The 18,619-nt window shown below is 43.9% G+C and overlaps 1 protein-coding gene across 7 annotated transcripts in view; it reads left to right on the top strand.

The window, feature by feature from the left end:
- Positions 1–1,786: 1,786 nt before the first annotated feature.
- The window catches only part of usp19 (ubiquitin specific peptidase 19), a 218,693-nt gene continuing 201,860 nt past the window's right edge, over positions 1,787–18,619 (top strand). For 2 of the 7 annotated variants that reach the window (XM_073071968.1, XM_073071966.1), the window contains exons 1-3: positions 1,787–2,106; positions 3,925–4,045; positions 11,957–12,250. In XM_073071968.1, coding sequence (XP_072928069.1) covers positions 12,112–12,250 — 139 coding nt within the window. In that variant the 5' untranslated portion in view covers positions 1,787–2,106; positions 3,925–4,045; positions 11,957–12,111. Of the gene's footprint in view, positions 2,107–3,924; positions 4,046–11,956; positions 12,251–18,619 lie in introns of those variants that run through there. The other 5 variants (XM_073071969.1, XM_073071972.1, XM_073071970.1 and 2 more) reach the window with 4 other exon arrangements.

Here is an 18,619-nt window from a genome sequence, read left to right as displayed (position 1 = left end):
CTATAAACACTGTGAGTTAAAATTTACCAACCCTTCGTTCGGTCTCCGATGTCCCACACTGTCTCATGGGTTTCTGCTGCTCACTAGCGTTTCTCCTGGTGCGTCTGAGGGGTGTTACCCCAGACCTCACTTTTATCCCCACTCACGGGGTCTCAGGTGTCAATCAGGTTGGGATGATGTAACCCATCAAACCAGCCCACTCTGGTTGCCCCCTGAGGGGTTTCAATGAATAGAACAGTACCAAGTAAACAATCCTTCTCCAAAAGACAATAGCAGTAATCAATGGTTCCACTCTTCTTTTGTTAATAGGAGCCGTTCCACCTTAGCTGTGTCTCTCTCTCATTCTCTTTCATGAGCTGTTATCAATAACAACTGCCCTGGCAGATTTCCTTTTGTCTCTCTTACTTCCTTGTTAGCAGCATCGAAATAGTAGCGATTTGTGATTCTCCAAAAAGGGGGAGGGCATGGGCCACTCTGCACCCTTCTGCCCATCAGAGATGTTCATCCTTCGTAACAGCATACAAAATTATAAAAAAGATATGTATATGAATATCACTTAATCAAAAAGTTGTTAAAGAAGAAAAATTTAAAAAATTAAAAGAGCCATTAAAATTAAAAGTCAAATATGCACAAATTTGGAACTCAGCTCTTCCAAAAGCTGAAGGTATCCTTGTACTCACGGCAACAACTACTTATTCACTGATCACCGATAGAACTTCCATCCTAGATTCATCAAATCGCGCATTCCAGTCGGATTGAATCCTACTACTGCCTCTCTCAATCTTCTCTCTCCATCTTCCGAAAAAGGACCTTATCACAAAACTTCTCCATCCAGCTTTCCCTAGAACCTTACAACTGCTTATCTCCAAACTCTACCAGCAGAATAAGCTGCTTCTACAGAAAACTATTAAAAAAGAAATAGAAATCCACTCCACATCTTTTTATTTTCTCCAGTCCTGCTGAAAGGTCTTGGCCCAAAATGTCTTCTGTACTTTTTCCATAGTTGCTGCCTGGTCTGCTGAGTTCCTCCAGTGTTTAGTGTGTTTTGCAGCATCTGCAGATTTTCTCGTTTCTAAAAAGAAATACCCTACAGCACTATCAGTAAAATCTTAACCAGGGTGTTACATTTGAATTGAGAGAGATGGATCAGAATCAGGTTTATTATAGAAACATAGAAAACCTACAGCACAATACAGGCCCTTCGGCCCACAATGCTGTGCCGAACATGTACTTAACTTTACCTAGGGTTACCCATAGCCCTCTATTTTACTAAGCTCCATGTACCTATCCAAAAGTCTCTTAAAAGACCCTATCGTATCCGCCTACACCACCGTCGGCGACAGCCCATTCCATGCACTCACCACTCTGAGTAAAAAACTTACCCTGACATCTCTGTACCTACTCCCCAGCACCTTAAACCTGTGCCCTCCAGCCTGTCGAGCCTGCTCTGCCATTCAATAAGATCATGGCTGATTATCAGCGACATAATGGTGAAATATGTTGTTTTGTGGTCACGGTGTGTTACAATAAGAAACATAATAAATACATAGTGATGGAGAACCAGTTTCCAGGACAGGTACCTCCCTCACCGCCCAGGCCCCAGGCTCCGAGTCCAGCTCTCACCCCAGGATCCAGGCCGCACCCCACGCTCGTCAACAGGCGGGAATCCTTGTCCGGCTGCGCCTGCGCGTTACCTGACAGGGGCGGTCAGCAGCGTCTGTGTGTCACGTGGGACGACGCGGTCACGTGGGCACGGGCCGGCTCGCGCAGCGTCCTCCGGCCGGTGACGTAACCCAACGGCGGAAGTTTGGGTTTGTCCGTCGCTCCGCGTCCACTTGAGGCCCCGAACAGGACAATCGCGACCCCGTGTCCCCCGTTCACTCTCTCCACCTCTCCCATCTGACACCGGGGCCTCGAGTGTGGGTCCGGATCCGCCTAGAGGCCACGGCGCCGGCCGGCCTCGGCCCAGCGCAGGGAAACCCAGGCCCTCCGTCTGAGGAAGCGGGAGGCCGCGGCGTTGAGACACCGCGGGCGCTGAAGTGTCGGTTATGTGAGCGGTCTGGAGTCGGGCGGTAGCCCGAGAGCCGGCGAAGCTCGCGGCTGGAGGTAGGAGTCGAGGCCCCTGCTACGGGAAAGAAACAGAGTGCACACGGTGCTGGGGGACGGTTAATGCTGACACACACCTGGAGACGGGCGGACGGGTCAGTGTGGGACACACACACCAGAATGGGGATGGGGGTTTGGGTCAGTGTGGGACACACACACCGGGGTGGTGATGGAGGTTTGGGTCAGTGTGGGACACACTCACAATGGAATGGTGATAGGGGACACACACACACCGGGGTGCGATTGGGGGGACTGGGTTAGTGTGGGACTCACTCCAGGCTGGGTGTGACTGGATCAGTGTGGAACGTACACCAGGGTGTGGAGGAGGTTTAATCTTATGAAAGGTTCATAATATAAACATCCAATCTCCCCTCAGCTTCCAGAGAAAACTACCTAAGTCTGTCCATCCTCTCTAATCCCGATAGCATCCCGGTAAGCCTCTACTGCACCCTCTCCCAAAGCCTCGACATCCTTTCAGTAATGGGGCTCCAAATGTGGCCTAATTAACATTTTATAAAGCTGCAACATAACTTCCTCACTCTTGAACTTATTTCCTTGATTAATAAAGGCAAGCATGTTATACGCCTTCTTTCTTACCTTATCTGCCTGTGTAGCCACTTTCAGGGAGCTATGGACTTGGACCCCTCAATCCCTTTGCATATCACCACTGGGTCTTGCTGTTAACAATGTACTGTCGTTGTATTTGATTTCCCAAAGAGTATTTCTTTGTATCTGCCATTTCTCTGCCCATATCTTCAAGCGATCTGTATTCCTCTGTATTCTTTGCCAGTCTTCTGTGCTATCTGCAACACCTCCAATCCTTGTATCATCTGCAAATTTACTGACCTTTCCACTTGTGATTTTGTTGATATCATTCATGTATGACAAACAGCAGAGGTCCCAGTATAGATCCATGTGGAACATCACTTGTCACAGAGCTCCAGCCAGAATAGGTCCCGTTGACCATGACCCTCGATCTTCTATGGGCAAGCCAATTCTGAATCCAAACGTCCACATTATTCAGCCAAGGTTGGACAAAGTTGTTTTCTTGGGAGAGTCAGAGGCTGAGGGGAGATATTATGTTTATTAAATTGTGAGGGTCATAGATAGGTACTCTGTCAAATTCTTTTTCCCAGGGTGGAGAGGTCTTGTACTAGAGGGCATGCATTTAACTTGCAAGGAGAAAAATTTAAGAGAGATGTGCAAGGCAAGAATTTTTCTTAAAGGGTGGTGGGTGGCTGGAGAGATGGTGTAAACAGATATTTTTCTAGTATTTGAGATGGGCTCATGATTATGCAGGTCCGATGGTGTGTAGACTGATAGCATTATGTTATTGGCGCAGACACTGACCCACATGGTCTGTTCCTGTGGTCTATTTGAATATTCTAGTTATGTGGGCACATTGGGTCATCGAGTCCATGGAATGCAATTATGTGGAAGAGGGTTGACACGGACAAATTGTGTAAGCTGTTTGATGTGGGTGTGTGAAGTCAGAGGGATAGGTTTGGTTGGGGAGCAGGTTATGTGGGTACAGAGTTGGGTGGAGGTGGGTTTTGTGAGGTTTACACGGATACACTGCATCAGAAGTTGGATTGACACAGGCACACTGAGTCACAGTGGGTTTACCTCCCCAAACACTGCTTGTGTAACCTTGTGAACAGAATGTTGGTATTTATATGTTGATAAACATGTCCTTTTGTTATGGAGTCCAATTTATGAGTGCATTTTCCCACTGACACTTGTCCCTCCACTCGCATCCCAATGTCCTTTTCAGAAAGCAAAAGCCCTTTATTGTATGTTTTCTTTTTGTTTTGTCAGGTCGTGGAAGCATTTAAATTCTGTGTCCTGTAGATGTTAATGTTCTGATGTGTTACTGTGCTCATCTGCTTTGTAAATAGCACACACGTTTGGAAACGGGTCCGTTAAATTTTTATCTGAGGTGAGTGTTGGTGCATCAATCCAGAGTAATTCTGAGTGAGTTGGTTTAGAGATCCACATGCTAATCCACATACTTGTTCTTCTGGGTTCTTACATTGCTGCTTTCTTGGTCTTCACCTGGTCCTGAACAAGCATGGGGGTGAATCCTGTAGTGCGCTGTTCCATTGATACAGAAATAACAAGCAACTTCTGTGTCCGGAAGCGTTTTTTGCAGTTAGTAAAGGACGTGAAGTTTAGTTACTATTGTAGAACTGTAACATTTCAGAACTTGACAGCCTCCAAAGAGCTTGTGCATTGCATTTACTACAGTTTGATTCACAAATTTGGAATTGGTTGCACAGAGGCTTGCTATTGGTATGACTGCTAAAGCTGGATGTAGTCACATTTTTGTTATGCAGCAACTCTTTTAATAGAGGCACGTTTAACTGATAAATATTATTGAGTTCAAGAGCCGAGAGGTAATGTTACAGCTATATAGGACCCGGTCAGATCCCACTTGGAGTACTGTGCTCAGCTCTGGTCACCTCACTACAGGAAGGATGTGGAAACTATAGAAAGGGTGCAGAGGAGATTTACAAGGATGTTGCCTGGATTGGGGAGCATGCCTTATGAGAATAGGTTGAGTGAACTTGGCCTTTTCTCCTTGGAGTGAAGGAGGATGAGAGGTGAACTGATAGAGGTGTATAAGATGATGAAAGGCATTAATCGTGTGGATAGTCAGAGGCTTTTCTCAGGGCTGAAATGGCTAACACAAGAGGTCACAGTTTTAAAGTGCTTAGAAGTAGGTACAGAGAAGATGTCGGGTAAGTTTTTTTACGCAGAGAGTGGTGAGTGTGTGGAATGGGCTGCCGGCAACGATGGTGGAGGCGGAAACAATAGGGTCTTTTAAGACAGTGGTCCCTGCTTCATACTGCCAAATCTTATCGTTTCCTCATGGCCCGGTAGCACATGCTTTGTGGCCCAGTGGGTGGGGACCACTGTTTTCACAGACTCCTAGATAGATACATGCAGCTTAGAAAAATAGAGGGCTATGGGTAACCCTAGGTAATTTCTGAAGTAAGTACGTGTTCAGCGCAGCATGGTGGGCCAAAGGGCCTGTATTGTACTGTAGGTTTTCCATGTTCTATGTAAATATTATCATAAGCTTGTTCAGTTTTTAAAGGGTTTTACAGACCTTACAGCAAGCTCACCTCTCTGCTCTTTACATTTGGGTTCAAGTTGGTGATTTTTCTTTCCCTCTGCATGGCTCTGCTGCTCAATTTGACAGTGAAGTTAGCAGTTTTGTTTCACGTAAGCTTTTCACTGTAAGTCATAACTATCTACTTTGCTAAAATTGCCACCCACTCACTGGACTGTCTTTGCTCAGCCTTGTACCTTTTGACCTCTGAAGTTGAGCTCATTCGTAGCTTCTGCTTGTGTACAGCCCCATTCACTTTTGTGCATTCGCCTCTCATTTCTCTTTAGTCCTTTACTTCCACTTTTCCCTTCTCCATCCACACAGAGAGTACAGCACAGGAACAAGCCCTTTGACCAGGATGCCCTGTTGAACTAGTTCAGCCTGCACATGGTGTGTATCCCTGCTTTCTCCACATAATTATGTATGTTAGAGTCTCTTAAACCCCTGAAAGATTAGCACTATTTGTCACATGTACATTGAAACATATAGTCAAGGGCATTGTTTGCATCAACATCAAACATAGGATGTTCTGAGGCAAATATGTTATGTTTCTGGCACCAACATAGCATGCCCACAACTTACTTGCCCTAATTTGTACTACTGTGGAATGTGGGAGGAAACTGGAGCACCCGGAGGAAATCCATGCTTTTCACACTCCTACCCCACCCCTCACCCAAATGCAGAATTGGATATTTCAACGCAGAGGAAGAAGATGCTGACTATCTACTTGTATCTGTGCCTCTCATAATCTTATAAACCTTATCAATCCCACATCTTGACTACTATTTGGAGGCCTATATATGATTTCTATAATGGATTTTTTTACACTTGCAGTTTCTTAACTCCACCCATAAAGATTCAATATTCTTTGACCTAATGTCACCTTTTCTAAAGATGTAATTCCATCTCTTACCAACAGAGCCACACCTTCACCTTTGCCTTCCTGCTGTTTTGAAACAGACCACCACCTTTGCCGTTTTTATATCCTTTGATGTTAAGCTCCCAACTATGGCCTTCTTTGAGCTATGACTCAGTGATGCCCACAATGTCATACCGACTAATCTCTAATTGCGCCATAATTTCGTCCACCTTATTCTGTGTGCTACATGCCTTTAAATACAGCACCTTCAGGCCTGCATTCTTCGCCCTCTTTGAATTTTGCCTCTCTGGTACAATTTAACTCTTTGCTGTGTCTGCATATGGAGAGCAAACTGTTGTCCATGTAGCAGGTTTTTCCCTCTGATGAATCCAAAGGAATACAGAGAACCATACAGTTTGGCACCAGTGATGTCGCAGGAGTAGCCAGTCAGCATTGAACTCAATGTAGGACTGCCTAAGGGACTCCTCCAGATCTTTGCTCTGGGTTTACTCCTGAAGCTTTACCTGTGAGTGGATTAACTGCAAAGTGGTAGAGGTTTGTGGTCATAGTTTTCCTTCTAGATGAGCTGCCTTCCATATTTAACAAACCCCATTGGCCTGGAGTAACTGGTTTTAAGGCACCAGCAATCTCTTCTCCTGTCAGTAGAAACAGTTCTGCTATACTTAGTAGCTATTCCACACCTGAAGGCCAGGAGCTGGACTTGGCTGTCAGAGGCTACTTGGGATTTACGCTATTGGGAGCATTTAATTGGTAGTGGGAGCTTGTCCCCATTACCTCCCCTGACAATAACAATGTTCAAGAACCAGCCTAAAGCAGTCAGTTAAACTTTATAGCCTAGAATAACTTCTTTATAATAAAGTTATTATAAATACTCCTGAATTTTAAATGATTTTCTTTTTTAATTTAATTTTTACTTGCATTAATCTGCAGGTGCTTTAACAAGTGGAAAACACTATTAATAAAATTGGTTGGTTTATTTGTGCAAGCATTCTATCACCATGTTGTGACATTTATGATTAAATGGATGGCGCAGCATGGTAGCATAGTGGTTAGTATAACGCTTTACTGCACCAGCAATTGCAGATCAATTTACACCGCTGTCTGTAAAGAGTTTGTACTTGCTACCTGTAACTGCATGGGTTTCCTCCACATGCTCTGCTTTCCTCCCACATTCCAGAAATGTATAGGTTATGGTTAGTGAGTTGTGAACATGCTGCGTTGGTGATGAAAGTGTGGAGACACTTGAGAGGGCAGCCCCTAGCACATCCACGGACTCTGTTGGTTGTTGGCGCAGAATGACACATTTTACTGGATGCCACAATTCAAGCCAATCTAATCATTCTCCACCATAGCATGTATCTCATTTTGCCATCTCATGCTGACTAAAACATTACAGCATGAAATTTGGAGAGGATTTAAGCAAATGCAGGCTGCTTTTTTCCCTGTTCACTCTTGTCTTTTTAGAAAACATTGTACGCTGTATCATAGAGGCAGTGAACTGGGTAGTTACTTTTTAGAATGGTGCTGTATGTGCTAACACACTTGAGAATCAAGTGCATCACCTGAGGGAGATGTTTGCATCAAATTGGAGGTTGATGACATGTTTTGTTTTTGAACCGTATTGGGTTATTTTTCCACCACAACTTCACTGCTGTCATATGTTCTGTCCCAGCTGGTTTTGACAAAATCTGCCTTGTAATATTTCTGTACTTTTATCACTGTTTGTAAATTGCATGCACACTGTTGTTGGTGTTTTAACTGTCTTTTGAAGCCATTGAGTTTGGGATGAATGATAAGGTCTGCTTTGCTAAAGTACCCAGAGGCCAAGTTGGAGATTGTTTACTGTCGCTGCTGTGCTCCGTCTGTTTAGCTTGAAAATATCTCCTCACATTCAAGTGCTGTAGAGGATTTTACAGTCTTTAAAAATGCCGACGAGAAGAGATAATTTCAAAGTTCAAAGTAAATTTTATTATTAAAGTACATATGTTGCCATATACAACCCTGAAATTCATTTTCTTGTGGGCATTCTCAATAAATCTATAGAACAATAACCCTAACAGATTTAATGACTAAATGAATGACCTGTTTACTAGATGTTGAAGTTGTTTTACAATGGTCACAGAATGATTGTAAGTAGAGTTTGATTTCAGAAATAGTTTTTTTATTTACTCTGTCCAAGGCTTATTTGATTGTATTTGCAAATAAGCCTGAATTATTTTATTATCAGAGTACCTGTCAGGTACATTTGGCATAGTTTAAGCAAATGATATGCAGTTTGTGAAGTTAAGCTGAGGTTCAACTATGTATTTGCTGGAACATGGAACACTTTCCATTTGGTAAACACAAAGTACACTGCAGATGCTGTGGTCAAATCAACACGTACAAACAAGCTGGATGAACTCAGCAGGTCGGGCAGCATCCGTTGAAATGAGTAGTCAATGTTTCGGGCCGAGACCCTTCGTCAGGACTGAAGAAGGAGGGGGCAGGGGCCCTATAAAGAAGGTGGGGGGGGAGGGTGGAAGGTGCCAGGTGAAAAACCAATCAGAGGAAATATCAAGGGTTGGGGGAGGGGAAGCTGGGAGGGGATAGGCCAGAGAGGTGAAGAAGGAATGTAAGGGAAAATCACTATGGGTAGTAGAAGGCAGAATCATGAGAGAGGTGAGAGGCAGCTAGAAGAGGAGGCAGAGTGAAAGTGGGATGGTGGAAGAGAGAGGGAGGGAATTACTGGAAGTTGGAGAATTCGATATTCATACCAAGGGGCTGGAGACTACCCAGACGGTATATGAGGTGTTGCTCCTCCAACCTGAGTTTGGCCTCATCATGGCAGTAGAGGAGGCCATGTATGGACATATCCGAATGGGAATGTGAAGCAAAGTCGAAGTGGGTGGCAACCGGGAGATCCTGTCTGTTGTGGCGGATAGAGCAGAGGTGCTCAACGAAGCGGTCCCCCAATCTGCGTTGGGTCTCGCCGATGTAGAGGAGGCCGCACCAGGAGCACCAGATGCAATAGATCACCCCAACAGACTCACAAGTGAAGTGTTGCCTCACCTGGGAGGACTTTTTGGGGCCCTGAATGGTGGTAAGAGAGGAGGTGTAGGGTCCTGGTTCTCCCCTCCCCCAACCCTTGATATTTCCTCTGATTGGTTTTTCACCTGGCACCTTCCACCCTCCCCCCACCACCTTTATAGGGCCCCTGCCCCCTCCTTCTTCAGTCCTGACGAAGGGTCTCGACCCGAAACATTGACTACTCATTTCAACGGGTGCTGCCTGATCTGCTGACTTCATCCAGCTTGTTTATAGTAAACATTGGTCTGAATGTAGGGCGTCACTTTGTACGCCCTCGTGTGAAATAGTAAACACTGGTGTGAATGTGGCAGGGTGACACTTCATACACACTCGTCTGCAATATTAAGCATTGGTGTGAATGCAGGGTGTCACTTTGTACAATCTCAGAAGGCCATTCCCTTCTAATGTGATTTCTGATTCTTGCCTCGAACTATCATAGATGGAAGATTTTCACGTTGTATATTGTTTAGTTTTGAATGGGGTTTTAACAACTTTGGAACTTTCCAGAGCACTATTTCAACATAGAGAGTTCTAACACAGAAGCAGGCCTTTGGACCCATCTAGTTTGTGCCTAGTCCTATTGACCTACACCCAGTCAATATTCCTCCGTACCATCCCACGTACTTATCTAAAGTTCTCTTAAGTGTTGAAATGGAACCCCTATCTCCTACCTCTGCTGGTTGTTCATTCCACACTCTCTCCAACCCTTGAGTAAAAAAAACTTCCCACTCAGGTTCCCCTTAAACCATTTCAGCTTTCACCCATAACCTATGACCTCTAGTTCTGGTCTCACCCAACCTCAGGAAAAAGCCTGCTTGCATTTACTTTATCTGTACCCCTCATAATTTTGTATAACTCTATTAAATCTCCCCTCATTCTCCTACACTCTAGGGAATCATGTCCCAACCTATTGAACCTATATACAGCAATTCATCTCTGTGACAGGAGAACACATATCATAGTACAATAGACTCTGTTTTATTATTTCATGCTTTATTATTGCACATTGGTAAATTATTATTCTGTACTTTATTATTAGTTAATATTATATTTATTATTAAGTGTGTCTTCAAATGTTGCTGTTACAAAATAATTTCCGGCTTGGGATCAATAAAATATTTAATATTATTATTCAATATTTTCCTATTACTCAGGTTCTCAAGTCCTGGCAATATACTTGTAATTTTTTTCTGCACTCTTTCAATTTTATTGTTAACAGGTGACCAGAACTGCATACTCCAAATTTTACCTCACCAGTGTCTTCTACACTTAAATGTAACTCCTAATTCCTGTGCTCAATATTTTGATTTATAAAGGCCAAGGTATCAAAAGCTCTCTTTACGACTCTATCTACCTGTGGTTCCACTTTCAATGAATTATGGACCTGTATTCCCAGTACCCTTTGTTTTATCACACTCTCTGGTCCCCTGTTGTTCACTGTGTAAAACCTACCCTGGTTGATCCTACCGAAGTTTAACACCTCACACTTGTTTACATTAAATTCCACATGCCATTTTTCTGAGTCCTGCCGAAACGTTTGGACCTGAAATATCAACTGCATTTTTCCATAGATGCTGCCTGGCCTACTGAGTTCCTCCAGCATTTTGTGTATTTTGCCATTTTTCTGCCCATTTTTACAGCTGGTCCAGATTCTGCTGCAAACCATGATAGCCTTCCTCACTGTCCACTGCATTCCCAATGTTGGATGTTATCTGCAGTACCATCCAGATTATTGATATAGTTGACGAACAACAACAGACCCAGCACTGATCCCTGCAGCACTCCATTAGTCTCTAGTCAGAGAGACAATCATCTACTCTGGCTTTTTCCACGAAGCCAGTGTCTAATCCAATTCAGTACCTCATCTGAATGCCAAGACACTGAACCTTCTTGATCAATCTCCTGTGTGGGACCTTGTCAAAGGTCTAGCAAAAGTCCACAAGATAACATCCACTACCTTTCCTTTATAGATTTTCCAGGTAACTTCCTCCAAAAACTCTTAGGACACAACATGCCGCACATGTAGCCAGTTGACTTCCTCATCAGTTTCTGTCTATCCAAATATATATTTGGTTCTTTAGTATACCTTCCAATAGTTTACCCATTACTGACATCGGGCTCAATGGACTATAATTTCCTGGTTTATTCTTAGAGCCTTTCTTAAACAATAGAACAACATTAGCTATGCATCAATCTGATGGCAACTCAGGATGTTTTAAATGCCCCTGCCGCGGCTGCTGCAAGTTCTACACTAGCCTTCTATAAGATCCAAGGGGGCACCTTGTCAGATCTAAGGGAATTTATCCCTGTTAAGTTGCCTCAAGACAGCAAGCACATCCTTTGTAATCCAGATACGGTCCATGATCTCACTGCTGTTTTGCCTTACTTCCGTGATAATGAGAAGATCTATTTTTGTGTACTGTCAGTTGAAGGATGGAGCAGTACACAAGGGAAACACTGCAGTATTGTTGTGTGACTGTGTGTGCACCTCAGTGAAGAACGAGGGGCTTGGTTTAACATTTTAGCCCAAGTGCTCCCTTAGCACTGCTCTGAAAGTGCCTGTCAAAACTTGTGGATCATGAATCCACTGCCAAGTCAAGTGGTGCTGATTGAGCTTGGATAAGCTAAATATTTCAGCAGTACTGGTTGCTTGAGGGGATGAACATGATGCTAAGAAATACTCGGTGTTACAAATTATTGCAGTTCGATTATGTTAGGTACTAATTGCTGGAAGGTCCCTTCCCTGAATTGGCAACTATGAATAATGTGCCTTTTGCCTTCTGTTGCAGCCTAACCCTGGGCGTTCTGGCCAGTCTTTCTTTGTCTGAGAGCTTATCCATCCAGAGCCGCCAAAATAGCTGGGCCAGGAAAGAAACGACGAAACCCTGAGCCAGATCCCATCAGTGACGCAAGCAGTGCTCCTCTGTCAGCCAAGTGGCTGAAAATGGCCAGTACAGCCGAGAACGGCAGGAGGAGACTGGGACGGAATCGGGAGGAGGCCGCAAACAAGAAGAAGCTGAAGGACAAAGTCAATCAGGAGAACAAAGATGGGAAAATTACCACTGACAGTGAGCCAAAGAAAGGTACGACCCTTGCACTTGTGGTGATGGACTGAATATTCTTCAACACAGCATGCTGTCACCCTAGTGTAAGACCATAAGATACAGGAGTAGAGCTAGGCCATGCAGCTCATTTAGTCGTCTCTGCCATTCCATCATGGGTGTGATTTATTATCCCTCTCAACCCCATTTTCCTGCCTTCCGCCTCCTCCTCCCCCACTCCCCAATAATTCTTGACAGGTTGTAGGAAGCATGGCCCATTAGCGAGGGCCTACAACTCTCCGCACCACACTCGTGTGCATTTCATCGATCAAACTGCAGCTACAGATCCTGTTTGTAAGGAGTACCATCACAAAGTGTTTCACAGAACAAACAACGTTTACACAAGGCTGAAAGTAAAGATATTAAGTCAGATTACAAAAGACGGGTGTTAAACATGTACATTTTAATGAGTGCTTTCACAGAGGAAGAAGTGGGGCAGTTAAGGGCCTTGTGAGATGAAGGTGAGGCCACCAGAGATCAGGAAAAGTAAATAAGTTCTACAAGAGGACAGAGCTGAAAGAGCACAGACGGCAGCAAGGCCAAGAAGACATTTGAAATTGATGAGATTTGGGAACTGATATCAACCAATGAGAACAGTAGCTTCACATAGAAATACTGGAGGAATACAGCAGGTTAGGCAGCATCTCTGGAAAAGAATAAACAACGTTTTGGGCCAAGACTATTCATCAGGATTTTAGTCTTACATTATAGCTTGGTGTGAATTTGGATATAGGTTTTTGGTTAGTTTTTCTGATTTGCTATTTTTGGCATAGAACAGTTTAGTACAACACAAGAACAGGCCATCCGGCCCACAGTGTTGTACCAAACCAGCTAGGAACCAAATCAAAAACACCCAAAACTAATTCCTCCTACCTGCACCATGTCCTTATCCCTCCATCTTTCTTACATCCATGTGCCTATCCAAACTTTTCTTAATAGCCTCTGATGTATTTGCTTCTACCACCATACTGGGCAGTACATTCCAGGCATCTGGGACTCTCTCAGTAAAAAAACTTGCTTCTCATGTCCCCACTGAACCTACTTCCTCTCAGCTTCAATGCATGCCCTCTGGTATTAGATATTTCAACCCTGGGAAACATATCCTCTCTGTCCACTCTATGCCTCATAATCTTGTTAAACCTCTATCAGATCTCCCTTTGGCCTCTGACACTCCAGAGAAAGCAACCTAAGTTTATCCAGCCTCTCGTGATAGCACATGTCCTCTAAACCAGGCAGCATCCCAGTAAACCTCTTCTGCACCCTCTCCAAAGCACGAACAACCTTTGGGTGGGGCAACCAGAACTGCATATAATACTCCAGATGTGGCCTAACTATGTTTTATAAAGTTGCAACATAACCTTCTGACTTTTGAACTCAGTGTCTTGACTAATAAAAGCAAGCATTTCATAAGCCTTCTTAACCGCCTTATCGACCTGTGTAACCACTTTCAAGGAGCTATGAACTTGGATCCCAAGATCTCTCTGCTTAGCAACACTTAAGAATTTTGCCCGTAAGTGTACTGTTTCCTTGCATTTGCTCTACTGAGGTGCAACACCTCACATTTATCTGGGATAAACTCCATCTGTCGTATCTCAGCCCATATCTGCAGCTGATCTATTTTGTGCTGTACTCTTTGCCAGCCTTCCACACGATCCACAACTCCATCAATCTTGGTATCATCTACAAATTTACTAACTCACCTCTCAACATTTTCATCCAGGTCATTTTGTGTACGTCAGAAACAGCAGAGGTCCCAGCACAGCTCCCTATGGAACTCCACTAATTACAGACCACCAGCTTGAATAAGTTGCTTTGACTACCGCCTTCTGGCTTCTGTGCACAAGCCAGTTCTGGATCCAAACAGCCAATTCATCACAGCCCATGCATTTTAATCTTCTAGATTAGCCTTCCATGAGGGACTTTGTCAGATGCCTTACTAAAATTATGTAGACAACATATTCTCATCAATCTCTCTCGTTACCTTCCCAAAAAACTCAATCAGGTTGGTAAGGCATGACCTGCCATGCACAAACCATTAATTAGTTCATGGGTTTCCAAATGCTCTTATCCTAACCCTAAGAATTTTCTCCATCATTTCCCTACACCAGCCAAGAATTCCCAGGATTTGCCCTTGTTCCCTTATTATGTAGTGGTACAATATTAGCCACTTGCTAGTCCACGGGGACCTCACCCATGGCTTGAGAGAACACAATGATACTGGTCAAGTCCCCAGCAATCTCATCTCTTGCCTCCTTCAATAACATGGGGTAAATCCCATCAGGTCTAAGGGATTTATCACTTCCTCCTACTTGATCTCTAAATGCTTTAGCATATTTATACACTCAGCACTGATCTCCTGATCTTCCATTTCCATTGTAAATACTATAGCAAATTACCCATTAAGTATCTCACTCACATTCTCTGCAAACATGCAATGTTCTCCCCCTCCACCCTTATCCTTGAGTAGTCCCACCCTCTCCCTAGTTATTTAATTACTCTTAATGTATGTATAGAATGCCTTGGGATTCACCTTAATCTTGCTTGCCAAGAACTTTTCCTGGCCCCTCCTGGTTTTCCTAATTCTGTTCTTGAGTTCTTGCCTGGCTTCTTTATACTCATCATGTGCTTCGTATGATCTTAACTTCTAAAGCTTTACATGCTACTTTTTCTACTTGAGTAAATTCATCACCTCTCTGGACATCCAAACTTCTCTTATCTTTCCATTCCCATCCTTTTTAATAGGGACATACCTTTCCTGTACTCTGTGCAGTTGATCTTTAAACACCCTCCACATGTCTGATGTGGACTTACCAGAGAAAAGGTGTTCCCAATTAACACTTCTTAGTTCCTGTCTAATGCCCTCAAAAATTTGCCCTATTCCAATTTAAAACTCTCCCACAAGGACGATCCCTATCTTTATCTATAGCTTGCCTGAAAGTTGAGGAATTGTTGTCACTGTTCCCTAACTGAAAATCCTCCTCTAACCTGCAATTTCCTGGGCATGAGTACATCTCCAACCCGTAGACTCCTTGTAGCAATTTTCTACTTTTTATAGGGTGTAGAATTGTTGATTTTTATGTCTGAACTTGGCTCAAAAGCATTTGCCCTTTGTGAGAAGACAGGTAATAGGTTTGGAACAAAGTTTCTGTGGCCCTGTTGATTGAGGGAGGCCTGGAATTGGGTGCATATCACCCCCTAATAGCTCTTGGTACATGGGCTGGGTATGGGAGGACGTGTCGTAAAATTGTTGCAATACAATTGATGAGGGCAATTGGGCATAAAACAGTACATTTCTGCTGCTCTTTTGGAATGATGCCTGAACTGCTGAGTTCCTCCAGCATTTTTTGTATGTTGTCTGGATTTCTAGTATCTGAAGATTCTCTTGTATTTACAAGAAAACCGTAAGCAGTCCTTCGAGTTGAGGCACCTTCACATTGAATCCATTTATTGCATTGAGTGCTCAATGCAGCCTCCTCTACTTCAGTGGGATCTGATAGCATTATCAATTTCTCCAACTTCCAGGCACCATAGAAACCTAGAAAACCTACAGCACAATACAGGCCCTTCGGCCCACAAAGTTGTGCTGAACATGTCCCTACCTTAGAAATGATTAGGCTTACCTATAGCCCTTATTTTACTAAGCTCCATGTACCTATCTAAAAGTCTGTTAAAAGACCCTATCGTATCTGTCTCCACCACCGTTGCCGGCAGTCCATTCCATGCACTCACCACTCTGAATAAAAAACTTACCCCTGACATCTCACTGTACCTACTCCCCAGCACCTTAAACCTGTGTCCGCTTGTGGCAATCATTTCAGCCCTGGGAAAAAGCCTCTGACTATTCACAGGATCAATGCCTCTCATCATCTTATACACCTCTATCAGGTCACCTCTCATCCTCTGTCGCTCCAAGGCGAAAAGGCCGAGTTCACGCAACCTGTTCTCATAAGGCATGCTCCCCAATCCAGGCAACATCCTTGAAAATCTCCTCTGCACCCTTTATATGGCTTCCACATCCTTCCTGTAGTGAGGTGACCAGAACTGAGCACAGTACTCCCAAGTGGGGTCTGACCAGGGTCCTATATAGCTGCAACATTACCTCTCAACTAAATTCAATTCCACAATTGATGAAGGCCAATACACCGTATGCCTTCTTAACCACAGAGTCAACGAGCGTAGCTGCTTTGATCGTCCTATGGACACGGACCCCAACATCCCTCTGATCCTCCACATTGCCAAGAGTCTTACCATTATTACTATATTCTGCCATCATATTTGACCTACCAAAATGAACCACCTCACACTTATCTGGGTTGAACTCCATTGCCACTTCTCAGTTTTGCATCCTATCAATGTCCCGCTGTAACCTATGACAGCCCTCCACACTATCTACAACACCTACAACCTTTGTGTCATCAGCAAACTTACTAACCCATCCCTCCACTCCCTAATCCAGGTCATTTATAAAAATCACGAAAAGTAAGCGTCCCAGAACAGATCCACGAGGCACCCCACTGGTGACCATCCTCCATGCAGAATATGACCCATCTACAACTATTCTTTGCCTTCTGGGGGCAAGCCAGTTCTGGATACACAAAGCAATGTTCCCTTGGATCCCATGCCTCCTCACTTTCTCAATAAGCCTTGCTTGGGGTACCTTATCAAATGCCTTGCTGAAATCCATATACACTACATCTAATGCTCTTCCTTCATCAATGTGTTTAGTCACATCCTGAAAAAATTCAATCAGGCTCATAAGGCACGATGTGCCCTTGACAAGGCCATGCTGACTATTCCTAATCATATTGTACCTCTCCAAATGTTCATAAATCCTGCCTCTCAGGATCTTCTCCATCAACTTACCTACCACTGAAATAAGACTGACTGGTCTATAATTTCCTGGGCTATCTCTACTCCTTTCTTGAATAAAGGAACAACATTTGCAACCCTCCAATCATCCAGAACGTCTCCCATCCCCATTGATGATGCAAAGATCATTGCCAGAGGCTCAGCAATCTCCTCTCTCACCTCCCACAGTAGTCTGGGGTACATCTCATCTGGTCCCAGTGACTTATCCAACTTGATGGAAACTCCAGCATATCCTATTTCTTAATATCTGCATGCTCAAGCTTTTTAGACTGCTGCAAGTCATCACTACAATCACCAAGATCCTTTTCCATAGTGAATACTGAAGTACAGTATTCATTAAGTACATCTGCTATTTCCTCTGGTTCCATAAACACTTTCCCTTTGTCTCCCTTCCCCTGTCTCCCCCCCCCCCCTTTTTCCTTTATGCCTCTGGCTCTGTTACCCCTTCTCTTCCCCTCTCCTGCCCCTCACCCATATCTTCCTCCATCTGCTTCCCCTCCTTCCCTTTTTCCCATGGTCCATTGCCATCTTGTATTAGATTCCATCTTCTTCAACTCTTTGTGTCTTCCACCTGTCACCTCAAGCTTCTCACATCATTCTACTCCATTCCCCAACATACCTATCATCCTTCTCACTTGAATTCACCTATCGCCTGCCTGCTCTTGCTCCTCTCCCTACTCCTCACCCTTTTATTTTTACTTCTGCCCTCTTCTCTTCCAATGTTGTTGCAGGGTTTCAGCCCAAAATGGCAACTGTATATTTCCCTTCATAGCTGCTGCCTGAACCACTGTGTTCCTCCATGTTTTTGGTGCTGCTGTAAACCAGCAATGGTGTAGTGCAGACATGCAGATGCTGCAGTATGGAACAACAATAATCTGCCAGGGCAGGGCTTCCCAGTCTGGGTCCATAGACTCCTTCCTTAATGATATTGGTCCATGGCATAAAAAAGGTCGGCAACCCCTGTGCTGGAGGAGCTGTGCGGCTGGAGCAGCATTGGTGACTGAACAGATCTGTTACATCCTCTCTGAAGATAAGCTGCTCAATTTGTAGCTGAAAAATTTCATCAGAATTAGCCCATGTGTTTGAATCATTGAATGCAGATTATAGATGAGAATTCTTTGTATGAATACAATTATTGGTGCTCTTAAAATGTCTTCCTTCCCACTTTTCCAAAGTTCAAATTACATTTATTATCAAAGTACATATATGTCACCATATACAACTATGACATTCATTTTCTTGTGGGCATACTCAGTGCATCTATACAATAGCATAACAGAATCAGTGAAAGACTGCACCAACTTCGGCATCCAACCAGCGTGCAAAAGACAAAATAATGTGCAAATTCAAAAAGGTATAGTAATAAATTTGCAATAAATACCAAGAACATGAGATGAAGAGTCCTCCAAAGGGAGTCCATTGGTTATGGGAACATTTCAATGATGGGGCAAGTGAAGTTCAGCGAACCCCCTTTGGTTCAAG

This window comes from Hemitrygon akajei, chromosome 19 (assembly GCF_048418815.1).
Source record: "Hemitrygon akajei chromosome 19, sHemAka1.3, whole genome shotgun sequence".
NCBI classification, from domain to species: Eukaryota; Metazoa; Chordata; class Chondrichthyes; order Myliobatiformes; family Dasyatidae; genus Hemitrygon; species Hemitrygon akajei.
This window is presented reverse-complemented; position numbering and strand designations above follow the sequence as displayed.